The sequence below is a fragment of the Balearica regulorum genome, chromosome 5 (assembly GCF_011004875.1).
Source record: "Balearica regulorum gibbericeps isolate bBalReg1 chromosome 5, bBalReg1.pri, whole genome shotgun sequence".
Taxonomy (NCBI): domain Eukaryota; kingdom Metazoa; phylum Chordata; class Aves; order Gruiformes; family Gruidae; genus Balearica; species Balearica regulorum.
The window spans coordinates 41,982,552-41,995,588 of record NC_046188.1 but is presented as its reverse complement, the minus strand read 5'-3'; the positions used below and the strand labels follow the sequence as shown (position 1 = coordinate 41,995,588).

At 50.5% G+C, this 13,037-nt stretch overlaps 1 protein-coding gene across 3 annotated transcripts in view; it reads left to right on the top strand.

The window, feature by feature from the left end:
* Nucleotides 1–4,281: 4,281 nt before the first annotated feature.
* TYRO3 (TYRO3 protein tyrosine kinase) overlaps nucleotides 4,282–13,037 on the top strand; it is a 45,115-nt gene continuing 36,359 nt past the window's right edge. Inside the window, exons 1-3 of one of the 3 annotated variants that reach the window (XM_075754437.1) lie at nucleotides 4,282–4,728; nucleotides 8,282–8,465; nucleotides 10,762–10,862. In XM_075754437.1, the coding sequence (XP_075610552.1) occupies nucleotides 4,641–4,728; nucleotides 8,282–8,465; nucleotides 10,762–10,862 (373 nt within the window). In that variant the 5' untranslated portion in view covers nucleotides 4,282–4,640. The remainder of the gene's footprint in view (nucleotides 4,729–8,281; nucleotides 8,466–10,761; nucleotides 10,863–13,037) is intronic. The other 2 variants (XM_075754439.1, XM_075754438.1) reach the window with 2 other exon arrangements.

Genomic DNA, 13,037 nt, shown 5'->3' with positions numbered 1-13,037 from the left:
TTTTGGTCTGATGACTCCATTTTGATGTGCTGTGTTTATTTCAACTCTGGAAATCAACATTGGCAACCAACCTGGGTAACCTGCTGCAAACGATGGTACCCTCAGAAAGGTTGCTGAAATTCGTATGAGTCGTTCTTTTTTAATGTAAATACTTTATGTATGATTTATGTGACATTTTCATTCTGACAGCTTGGCATTTATCGCAAAAGATAGATAGCACATATGATGTGTTAGTTTATCACCTCTAAAAAAGAAAATAACCATCCCAGACACATGGAGGAACCAGGTTTGGGCTTGGGGTAATGATTATGGTTGGGCTTGGGCCAAACTAGGTAACATTGAAACTTAGGGAAAAATCCAAACTTAGATCCACCCTACAGTGACCCAGTCCTAGTCTCTCAGCTACACCGTGCCACCTACCACCCCCAGGCAGAGCTGGGAGAGTTTGGGAACTAGGAAAGGATCAGACTCACCCCTGATTTACTTGTATTCCGAAGACGAAGTAAATGCAAGTCTTTAATATAGTTCCCTGTCCTTGTCTTCATTCACACGGAAAGATAAAACCAGCACATATGGAAGATGTAAGAGCTGGAGGTGGCTGAAACTTCACGAAACAGAGAGGTCGGAATATTGCAACAGTTTCTTACTGAAGGAGTTGGTGGGGAGGAAGACAAGAAAGGAGAAAGGAAGAGATGGTAGAATAATATAAATTAGAAGAGAATAGAGTTCAGCTGCAGCTAAGATAATTCACAAATGAGCAGCATAACTCAGTTATGGCAAGCTTAGCCCAGACACAGGCAGGATGAGTTTCAGTCTTCTTGTGTAGCTGTTGCAGCCACCTGTGGTTTTAAATACCATGTCCAAGGTCTTGGCATGGCTAGTTTGGTCCCATATATATTTCAAGATGGAGAGTTATATTTGGGTCCTCAGAAGTGGCCATCTTAAACAGTATTATTATCTGACATGAACAAGCTCTGGCTATCCCATTGTTATGATGGGTTGGGCAGAGAACGGAGGCAGTTTATGCCCAGTTTAACCTTTTCAGTGTGCTCTGTAATATCCAGCAGCTCTCAAGCTGTGTCCTTGGCAGGGTTTGGGAAGCCCAGAGGGGTTTTGCCTCCTCACTCTTTGTGTTCTGGCCTAACTTTGGGGTATTTATTTGAGAAGCCATCCCTAAGCTGCAAAAGCCCTTGCACACATGGAGCTCCCTCCTGTCACTTGCTATAGCCTCTGGTGGTGACTGAAAAGCCGGGAGCAGCTCCTGTTCTGGCCTGGGGCTGAATATGCTGGTTTCAGCAGATCACCCACTCAGGAAGCACCTGAACAGCCATCCTGGGTCTCTTACACCATAGAGCAGAGCTTCTCTTGCGATTCTTGAATGCCACTTCATTGTCACTCTTCCCATTGCCGCAGCTTCCTGATGCAGGATGAGGGGCCTGTCCTCCAGCAATGGTGGAGATAACGCTGGTCCTCAAATCCCAAGTCAGAAGATGGAGCGGACAGGTTCTCGAATCCAAGTGCAAACCACGGAGCTCTGTGGAAAACGCCTTGTACAAAACATGGGGATTTTGTATTCAATTGCAGGCTGACCACCTTGACAATGGAGTAGTGGCATGTGCCAGCAACTTTTGCTGAACTTTTAGGGCTATGGCTTCTCATGTGGAAATGGGTGTTTTGGGGTGCTTTCTTACTGGGATAACCTGTCCTTGATCTGTTGGGTCTCAATACTTAGAAGAGGCTGAACAGCAGAGGAAGGTGAGGAAGTCCAGCAAATACTTCTCTCCCTCCTGCCTCTTCCCTTCCCTCCCTCCTTCCCTCTCTTCCTTTCTTCCTTTTTCCTTCTCTCTTATCTTCAGAAGTCTCCCAGAACTGGGAATTCACCTCTTGATTACTGTGCAGCTCTTCAGGCATTTTCTAGAACATGCCTACACCACCCAGCAAGTCCAGTGAGATGTGGCAACACACTATCGCAACAAAAGTAGTAAGGAAAGGACATAAACCAGGAAGGCACTGGCTTATTTATAAGCCACTGTGCTGTGTCCTGTACATGTGAGTAGTGAGCACTGCCACTGGTGTTACGGCCTGTAGAACAAAGCCACGTTGCTTAATTCAGTAGCACAAGAGGCCAGGAGAGTTTATTTGTCTTCAGTTGCTAAAAGCATTTCAGAATCACCAGTTCCTTTGATTTCTGCATGGCAGTATTGCACTCTTCTGTAAGTTTTCCCGCAGCAGTTTGCACTCCAACTGGCAATGCGTGCAGGATTTCGGTCCAATTTTCATATGGCTCTTCCTGCCTATCACTGTTGACACAAAGCCCTTCTCAGAAGAGCTGCAGCCAGATCCTCTGCTGGGGAAAATTCCCTTTGGTCTACTGCTTCCAGCACAGCTTTACTCTCTTACACCAGCCCAGAGTCTGGCCTGTGCCGTGTTACAACTTCCTATCCCGTACTTTTTTCAGATGAAAGCCCCTTTCCCCTTCTCCTTACCCTTCCCAAAGCCTTTGGGAGCATTGCACATGACATTTGGATGAAGCCCAACATACCCATCAAGGAAAGCTCCAGGCACACAGCATGGAGTCAAGCCTCTCTTGGCCACTGCCTCCCTGAGCGTTGGCCAAGTCACAACGCTTGCCTGTGCCTCCTCTCTCCTGCTTGCATGCTGGAGCATTTCCTGAGCCCACAGGGCCAGTAAGGCGTTGTAAGCCTCTGTAATTGTAAGGCTGGAAGAAATCCTTAGAAGGAAAACACCGTAGAAACACAACGTTATTCTAATGGCCATTATTTTTTTCTCATGAGACAACTAAAATCTGCAAAAGTAGCTACTTTCTGGAAGACGCTATTGCCATGAGTAAGTGCAGAAACACGCCGTGCACTCGGATAGATGGGTATATACGGATACATGGGGGAGAGAAAGCAGCGACAGCAAGTGCGCATGAAGCTTTTAGCAAACACCGATGCAGAAGCTCTCAGCCCAGGAGTCGTCGTGATCCCGGCAAGAGGCATATCACAATTTCATGTCCCTGAGAGCACCCAGGCTTCCTGCAGGCTCTCGGGTGGATGGCTTGTCAGTGTCTCTTCCCGGCCGCCTCATTGCGTCGGGAGGCACTGGGGAGGGAGTGACATTTCCATTCCAGTCATGAAATCTTCTTGGCGTAGCTCCAGTCCCCTAGGAATTCCTATCAGAAATGCAAATGGCTGGGAGGGGGGAAGATCTGAGCTTGGGAGGGAATTACCAGAGCTTGTTATGCCTCAGTTTCTCCATCCCTGTTTCCCTGCGCTCCTCTGTTTAGCCAGGTTTCCAGAGTATTGCAGGAGCCGCTGGGTAAGTGTTGCACACCGATGGCTGTGGCAGAGCTGAAAGCTGCATCGTGTTGTAACGATATTGCTCCTTATGGTGCCTTTCAACCCAGATTCTCACCGTAACTCCTACGAAAAGCCAGCACCAGATTTTTTAAAAATTGTTTGTCCGTGACTTTTTCCACACCGCGCTAGTAACTGTGTGGCAGCAGAGATCTCCTTCCTCAGACCTCTCCCTACTTTTGCACTAGCAAAAAAGAGGGCAAGGCTGATCCCATCCTGCTTGAAGGGCACGGGCACATCTCCTCACGTTGCCAGTGCTCCTCCACAGATCAAGCACAGGGATGGGGCGGCCAGCATCCTCAGAGCTGAGGTCTGGCTGGTGGGGGGAGCACAGCCAAAGTGAGGAGCTGGAAAGGAGCATCCAGGAAAGATGGAATTGGGGGTGCTGTGTGCATGAGGCGAGGTGCTGCTCAACCCGACAGCCTTGGTTTGGGGGGGGGGCTGAGCCGAGGTGGTGGCCCCAAGCCCTCCTCCCCTGGGACATGGAGGGTGCACGGGGGGTCCTGAGGGGCCAGGTTGGCCTCCTGCTTCCATATGTAGGTAGGGAATAAGCGACCTGGTTTTCCCTCCCTGCCCGGGGCACCGGCAGCTCCCGCCGATGTGGGTCACCCGCTGCCGGCGCTCTGGAAACCAGGCCGCCCCGCGCAGCAGCCCCCGGGCTGCGCCGCCTCCAGAAACCCGCTCGCCTGCCTCCCCCCCCGCCCCAGCCCGCCCTCCGGAGGGGTCCGACCCCCGGGCACGGCGCGGGCCGGGGCGGGGGGCGGCGGGGGGCGCGTCTCCGGTCCCGTCCCGGGGCGGTGGAGCGGGGGCGGCGGGTGCGGTGATTCGCCGCTTCGGGGGCGGCGGGCGCCCGACTCATGCATATTCATGAGCGTGATGTCAGAGGGGGAGCACAGCGCGCGGTGACTGCCCGAGAGCGCCATTTCCTGAAGGAGAAGGCGGCGGCTGAGGAGGGACGGACTGAGGGACGGACCCGCGCGGAGGAGCCGCCGAGCGGCGCCGCGGCGGCTGCGTGCCGGCAGGGGGAGACCGCCCAGCGGCGGCGCCCGGACCGACCGGACCCGACAGACCCTCGCCGTCGCCCCCCGACGGGGCCTCCTGCCGCTCGCCCCTTCCGGAGCCGCAGCCAGAAGTTTGAGCGTCCCCGCAGTCTCCCGTGGAGTCCGGTGGCGGGCGGCGACGCGGGGCTGCCTTAGCCGCTGTCACCGTCGCCGCCTGCGCGGGCGGTGGGAGCCCCCCGCGGCGCCGGGAGCTGGGGGTGAGGATGGTGGTGCGGGAGCGATGGAGCTGAAGCGGAGCATGGCCATCCCGCGGCTCCTCTTGCTGGGACTGTGGGCTGCGGCGCTCCAAGACGTCGCCGCCGTGGCAGGTGAGAGGGGCTGACAGCCCGCAGGCGGCGGGCGGGGTGGCGGCTGCCGGTTGCCGCGGCTGAGGTCCGGGGGCGGCAAGGAGGGGCGGCGGGGCAGTGACCCCCCCCAGCCCTCTGGGCGCGGCGGGAGGGGGCTGCGGGGCACGACTCCCGCCGCCGGGCCGTGAGGGGGGGCTGCCCCGCTGGCGCCGCCGGACTCGCTTCCTGCCGCTGGCCGGATGCCCCCCGCGGGCAGCCCCCGCAGCGCCGCCTCTACAGGTGTCGGCATCCAGCTGAGGGCGAGCGCGGGGCTGGCCCGCAAACAGCGGCTGGGTGCCCGGGGACCGGTCGCTGGGCAGGGCTTGGAGCCGCGCCGAGGTGCGGGGTCCGTCCGGTGTGGCGGCCGCGGGGCCTCGGGCAGCCACAGGTGGGGGGTTTTGCCCCCCCCCCCCCGGCCTGGCGCGGGGGGCTCCGTCGCCTCTGTGGGTCCAGCGGCTGGGCCAGCTACGTGGCGCTCCGGAGCCGGCGGTGCCCGGCGGGGAGCCCGGGCTGTGCGGGGTGCTGCGAGCCTCACCCGCCAGCCTGCAAGTGGAGAGTAGTAAGTCGCAGCCCAAATGATCCTCTTCGTTGCTTGCGGAGGCATTGCTCTGGTATTTGCCTAGCGCGGATTGTCGCCGAGGAAAGCTGGGCGCTAACGCATTCCTGAGTGGCTTTTGTTGGTTTTTCCCTCCTGAACTCATTTTCCGAAGTTTCACCCGCGAGTTGGCAGGGAAAGGCAGCGTGTGAGAGCCTCTCGGTGCTCAGGCGAACGTCCTGCCGACTTCACGGGGAGTTTGGGCTCCGCGCTGCATGTGGAGTAATGTGTGTGCAGTGACACTGAGCTGGAGAGGCTGTGGTACAGGCTGGATCGTTAGATCAGGGTCCTGAGGAATCTGAGGAGCAAAAAGCTTTTCCCTTGGCGTGCATGAGTAGACATCTTATCTTCCCCTCTCTCCACTCCCAACATAACTTCACAAAAACCATACATCTGTTCCTAGGAATAAAAATATTCAGAGGTGGCAAGTTTAGAAAACAAACAAACAGCTATGTCATGTATTTTGACAAGTAGTATGTTCGCTCGCTGTCAATTCTGTCTGACAACTGCTTGATAAGAAATTTAATACAATTTTATTTCCTAGCTATACATTTGAACTCCTGCAGCTCTTACAGGTAGGCTTGGAGGAACCTATTTGGATGAGATTATTTCTTGCGCTGGCAAGAATGTTATCAGATGAGAAATCGTGAGTGGGAGAGCAAGAGGAGGAATAGGTGGAAATTAAAATCCCTAACAGCCTCTTATGTGCTTCTTCCTGATATCTGCAGGAAGAGATGCTGCAGCTAAACTGGATTTTTGTCAAAAACCTGTGAATTTATTAAAAATCCCTGATCTGTATTCATTTCAGTTGATCCTGATGGAGGGATTATACTTGGGCAATGTGGAGAACTACAACCCAAGCTGAACATTTGTGCTGTGTATTAATTTTCTACACCATTAATTTGTATGGGAACTGAAAACCATAAGGGGTCTTTCACAACACTTCTTTGTTTAATTTTTGGCTAACTCTTTCAGCAGGTCAGTCTGAGGAAAGCTGAGTAGTTTGCTTTTCCATGAAAGCACCTGTAATGAATGTGTCTGTCAATTTGTGAATGTGTTCAGCAGCCTGGCTACATCAGTTTTCTGTAAGACAGAGAGTTGCTATGAAGCTTTCATGTTTTATTCTAATATTGTGAGTGGTGAAAGGGAGGGTGCTTTCTGGCATGCACTGGGACATGTCATTTGTGTGACAGATGAGTTAAGTAATGCGAGGTTAGATCATCGTCACCCAAGGTGATTAAATACTTAACCCAGCAAATGAGCTGTAGCAACTAAACTAAAATGATCAACTTACCAGTTTTCCAAGGCTGTCTGTGAATTTGCTAAATTAATAACAGCAGATAGAAAGGTAAAAACTGAGTGTGGGAAAACAGCTGTTAACAGGCTGGGGGATCTCATTAAGGAAAGGAGTAAGGTCCTCCTGCCTATGTTCTGGGATTGATCCCGGACCACTGGTGCTCTGCCGGGTACTGGCTGCCAGCGGCAGAGCACTGGCTGGTCCCACAGTGCTGGCTCCCCCTTCTTCCAGCTGTTAGAACCATGCTGCAAGTCCCTCTGTTGTTGCTCTGCCCTGTGAGGTGGTGCCCTCATGGCTGTGGGAGGGTGGCATTTTGGCAAGAAGGGAAGTGGCACGTGAGAAATCTCTGTATTTGATCACTGGTAAGGCTTTAACAGAGTTCAAGGGCAACAGGGCTGCTTATTTAGCAGTGCTCTGGATTTCACAGCTGGCATTTTTCTGTCCAGCTCTGTAGCTAGTGAGGCATCCTGTGAGCAGCTGACCAGCCAGGGAACTGAGTGAAGTTGTAATGTACTGTGATACGTGGCTGGGCAAGAGTGATGGACTCATTTTTTTCTGAATGATGTGGAGGCCACTGCCAGGGCATAATATTGAGCTGTGCTAGACCTGTTCTGGTCTGTCAGTCCTGTGCCACTGCATAGGAAATGGCCATTCTCCCTAATGAAGCTAGCTTTACATTTATTTTCCACCTTCCTGCTTTCCCACGGTCTCCTTTGATCCTCTGGTTCCTCCTTTATATGCCTTTCTTTCTTAAATGCACTTAAATAGTTGGCTTCCATGTTTTCTCATGGTAACACATTCCATATATTCGCTTCTGCTTGAGGGAAACACTCCCCATCCACCCACACATGTAACAGTGCTCCGGGCAAAATTCTGATCACTTCTGTGTCAACGTAAACCTGAGCAGCTCCACCAACTCTGGCCCTGCTGCTTTGGGGTCACAACTATATGGGTCTTGGTACAACGTGGTCCTTTGGCTGGACTGAAGGGTCAGGGAGGCTCATTTGAGCACATGCCCACGTCACGCGACAAAAATATCTGTTCTGCACACAGTTCTGCTCCTCGGTGAGGTATGCTGTGGAATAGGCTTTGCTTTCACGGGTTTTGCAAATTGCAGAGAAGCTTTCTGTAATGCAGAGGAACAGTGTACACTGAATAACGAGACATAATTGATTCTTTCTCGTATCCCAGCTCTTTACAAATGCATACAATGGAGCAAGCATGATGATTTCTTAGCAGCACAGGAACACCATAGCTGAAATTCAAGCCTGGGGAAAAGAGGGAGGTGTGGTATTGTGTTAGGCGAACGCACTTAGCGCTGCTGGATCACTGACACGGCGAAGCTCCCAGCATTTCTGTCTGGCTCTGCCTGGGCACTGCTCTGCAGAAGCTCACCCTGCTGTTACATGAGTTGAAAAAAGCCCCGTGTACACACTGAGCCACCACTTTTCTCCAGCAATTGTGCTTTCAGTGCTTGCCTTTAACTATTGCTTAGCAGATAGTAGAGCAGTGCTGAGACTAACAGACCCCTCTGCAGCGTGTGCTGGTAGGGTATGTAATTCCAGACCACCAACCTAGAGTAATTTGCTGTACTCCAACCCCCCTTCTTCTGGGGGTGGGGCGGAGTAGTATTTTTTTTTTAGGTATGAAATTTACAGGATCTCCAATCAAATTAAAGGTGTCCCAGGGTCAACCCGTCAAACTAAATTGCAGCCTCGAGGGAATGGAAGATCCCGAGATGTTGTGGATCAAGGACGGAGCAGTGGTGCAAAGCGTAGACCAGGTGTACATTCCAGTAGATGAAGAACACTGGATCGGCTTCCTCAGGTACAACAGATGCAGAGAAGGAAGAATATCGTGGAAACTATTGCACAGTTTTCTGCTGTCAACTATATCTATGCAACTGCAGTGCCTTTGGCGGGGTAGGGTCCTTAGGTCTGCAGTTCAATGCGTGGCAAGGGCATAACTGAGAGCAGAACTGAAGCCACAGAGGGCTGAGATTTTATGCACTAGAACCATATTGGTTTCCTGACTACTGTGGTGACAGGTGCTTTGCTAATGCTTGTGATGCTTGAGACATGACTTCAAGGTGAAAGGATGTTCTTGCCTTGTTTGTTCATCTTGTTCTGCCGTCCAGCAGGAAGACTGAGGTCTGACTTAGGATTTCTCTCTCGTACTCGTTCCATTCTCTTACTCTCTTTCTTGAGCTGTCAGTCTGCTTAAAGGATTGTTGATTGAAATGCGACTCCCAGTAGTACATCCCCTTCCTTTCTTTCGGGAGGAGTGTTTGTCACCTGAACCATCCCTGAGTCATTTTACAGAGACTTTCCTAATACATTTACACTACATGGTATTAGTCCTGCCCCTCTCAGAGGTACAAAAACTCTCTTCTGCAAAGCAGCTCTCTGTGCCTTTATTTCAGCAGAAGAGGGTTGTCAGCTAGTTCTGGAAGTACCAAGTTAAGCAAGACCCAAGGTTCTGCTCTGGCTTTTTCTATGCATAAAGAGAGCTTGTACAAGCAAACATGCCATCACCGTGAGGGCTCAAAACTGTTGACTGACTGAGAATCACTCTTCCCTGAGCTCTGGCTTCATCTCCTGTTAGGTTTCTTGGATTGACATTGCAGGGAGTCTCCAATTCCAGCAACTAAAAGTCTCTGTGCTAAAGCTTGTCTGTAAGAAACATTTTGATAGGAAAAAAATCTGTGCCCAGTAAAACTATTACATAACATTATATTGTGGAAACAGTTTGTCTTGAAATTATACCGTTTACTTCCCCCCAGTTCCACTGGTTAACTCTCTTTGCCCCTCACAATGTCTCAGTCTGATCTCCTTTCTCACCTCTTGTTTTCCTCCACTGAGAACTTTCTGCAGCACCAGGGATAAGTTAGGGTGCTAAATCTAGATGTGTCCGTATCTTTTTCTCCTTTTTCCTTTCTTCTCCTAAAGTGATAATTTCTACCACCCACTGTGTGACTCTCTGCTGCGATCGCTGTGTTTCAGAACATGCGGCTGGATGGGCAGGACAGCTGATGCCATTTGAAGGTACAGCTCTGAAAATCAGGCTGTAGTGGGTCCATTTTGTGCATTTCAGCAAACACTCTTCCTTTTCTGTCTTCCTTCCTGGGACGTTCTTCCCCTTCCCCAAAGCGGACTGCTAACATTAGAAAAGCGGGCATCAGGTCTGCTGAGGATCCCTGCATGGCAGCAGACGCATGGCTGCACATCCCGCGGGGGGCAATCAACATTTATTTGTACATTGACAGGTGCTCAGAGTCACACTGGTGCCTTTGGTAGCTGAGACCTTGTTGCTTTGGGACCAAATTCTGCCCTTACTCACGATGCTAGCCTTGTGTTGCTAACATCAGTGAGGATACCGCAGATTTCCAGTGGCAGAGCAAGGAGCAGAATTTCTCCCCTGAACTGGAGGCCTACAACTTGATTGCCGCTCAATCCCCGCGGCTTCCCCTGCTTGGATGCATCTTCTCAGAAGGGGAGCTGTTGCTGAGGAAGGGGGGGCACAGAAAAGTCCTAGGGTGAGGTCCTGTGCTGGAGTATAGGCCAGCATAACCCCTTGAAACCGCAAATTGAGAAGCCCGAGGAGTTTTGTGGTGTGAGGCGCTCTTGGGATAAGAATAACACTGAGTGCAGTTGAAGTGAGGGGGACCTTTTTCTGGCCCATCTGTTCCCATATGAGGCTGTCACCAGTCCTGTCACCTAACTGAAGCTAAACAGTCGGTCTCGTTGGAGATTTGTGATTTGGAGTTTCCTGCTAGGCCAAGCTGTCGCTCTTGAAGGCTAGCTAGTCACGATTCAGGATCGAGATGACCAACCCCTTCCTATCCTCAGAGGACACAAATGGGTTTTCTGCAAGGACGTTTCAGAGGAAGGCTGTTTGCTCTGCTGAGGATTCCCTCCACCCACTTTAAAGAGGAGCCTCCTGTCTCCGCTGTTCTGCCACACGCTTTGTGCTGGCTGGCTGTTGCCCTTCTCCCCAGAGCTGGCTGCGTCTCAGTGGGTGTTGTCCGTGCATCTGGTCCGTGCATCAAACACTGGAGGGTCCTTTGGGGCAAAACCATGCTTTATCCACGTAAAATATCGATGTGGCTTTTGACTTTTTTCAGCTTGAAATCCGTCGAGCGGACAGATTCTGGGAAGTACTGGTGCCAGGTTGAGAACGGGGGGAAGAAGGAAGAATCACAGCAAGTGTGGCTCATAGTGGAAGGTAAGGAGGAGTAGTAGTGCTGGTTGCTTTTCAGGGCTGACCCACCAATACGCTCTAGGTGGAAGTGGCAAGAGCAGATTGCTCCAGTCACATGCTTCTTGGCTCTGAACCATTGCTGCTAACTGTAGTGAGATCGCTCCAGAGCAGGAGTAAGAAATAGAGTAGCTTCAAGAAGAGGAGCTGTCAGTTCATTACCTTCTGGTTTTATTTTGACATGTTAGGAAACAAGATCCTTTCGTGCACACAGGTTTCTTTCCAGCCCCTCAATCCATTGTTGCTTTCATCTCCAAATAATTCATAGAATGATGGGATAGTTCAGGTTGAAAGGAATCCAAGGGGATCATCTGGTCCAACCCACTTCTCAAAGCAGGGTCACAGCCTGGTTCTGTGTATCAGCCAAACAGGTCTTTGAGGGCAAGGTACAGTTTTAGCCCAATTCTGAGTTTCAGGGGAAGTGCTGTACATCAGCGCTTCGTATCTGTGACTTCCACGTGGCACTGTTTTGCCCAGTCTTGTCTGATAAAGAATAACTTCTGCATGGTTGCCCAAAAGTCGCCCAAGGCAGCATGGATTGGTGGCTTCTTACTGTCTCTAGTTTCATTTCCCTTGAGCCATGATTGTGTTAGATCCTCAGAAGCTAGTAGTCATAGGATGGCTTGATGGCTTAATATTTGGTAAGGAAGTTGACAGGAACAGTGCATTTGCAGCAAGAACTGGCTTTTTTGATGCAATTGGTAACATTTTGGGCCAGACCCGAATCGACAGTCTTAAAGTGGGGGAGCAGGGAGGGTGTCATGGGTGGTGGTGTCGTCTGGGTGTTTTACAACAAAGCTCTCACTCACTCAGAGCTGTGGAAACATTCATAGTAGTTCTCACAGGAAGAGGAACACTTACCTGCTGCCTTCCATAAATCCCATGCTTTTGTCCACCTAAACTTTCAGGTGCAGTTTCAACTGGAGAACATTGTTTATAGCTTAAAATGCTCTCTTGTGCAGAGTTTCCATTTCTATTCCAATTACCATGGCCCGCGCCAGAGGTGGCTGCATTTGCATGGTGGGTGTGTTAGCAGTGATTGGGTAGCTCAGTGTGCTAAGCCATCTAAAAAACAAAGGAGCCCTTCTGGACAGCACAGGCAAAAAAATGTCAAAGTCACAAAAAACAGCTGCAGCTAGGCAAGGGGGAGTTGAGAATGAAGGCCAAAGCTTACAGTGGAAGTGTAAGCTAAAAAAAAAAATGCAACTAGTCACCTTTATGAGAAAAGCAAGTACAGCAGAAGCTAGTTAAACATGAACTGAGCTTGTAATCATGTGAAACGGGAGTTAGCGGAAAAAATTAAAAAATAACAAGTAGTGATAGGGCATGGATTCTTAAAAATGTGGAGCTGTTAGCATAAGAAAACACTGGGGAATGCAAAAGCCTATCAGTCCCACCTTCACTGTTATCCACTGTTATCTCCGTATGGGGCATACCAGCTTTGTCTAGAAGTGGTTGCTGTATCAAAACCAACTTGTCCTCTTTGACTGAGAGAGGCTCTTTACTCTGGTCATTGCAGCCTTTGGTAGGTGCTGACACCTTTCAGTGTGCCACACAAAACAAATGTCGACTACTGGTGATCTAACCTAAAGTGAGCTCGAATGGGTTTCTATGCTGTCTAGTATCTGTCTTGAGATCCACTTAGGTAGTCTGTATGAGGCAGAATTTGTAGCAATGGTATTTGAACTGTCTTTGTAATACAGCTAAAATGTTTGATCTTATGAAACACTCCTCAGAATTTACAAAAACAAAATTATTTTGAAACCATTTTCTGGTTTAGAAACTAGACTCTGGCCTTACCAGGAACATGATAGCATTTGATGCCTGGAGAGGTAATTGAAGAGGCACACTGCAGAGTGTGACCATCTTAAAAATACGGATTATGTTCCTTACAGAACTTTCCCTCTGAAATTACACCTCTGACCACGTAGCTGTTCCTGGGGCTGCTACCCCCAGTTGTGGCTACAGTCAGAGTCCCAGCCTCACATGTATGGACACATCCCCCTGAATTAACACTGCCTGAAAACTGAGCTGTAGGAAAAAAAAATTGGCCCCGTAGGTTGGATGCTGGCTTGGAACAGGGAATAGACAGGCTCGTTTCCTTGCATTGCCACTGATTTCCTGGTTGTTGGCTGCTCAGTG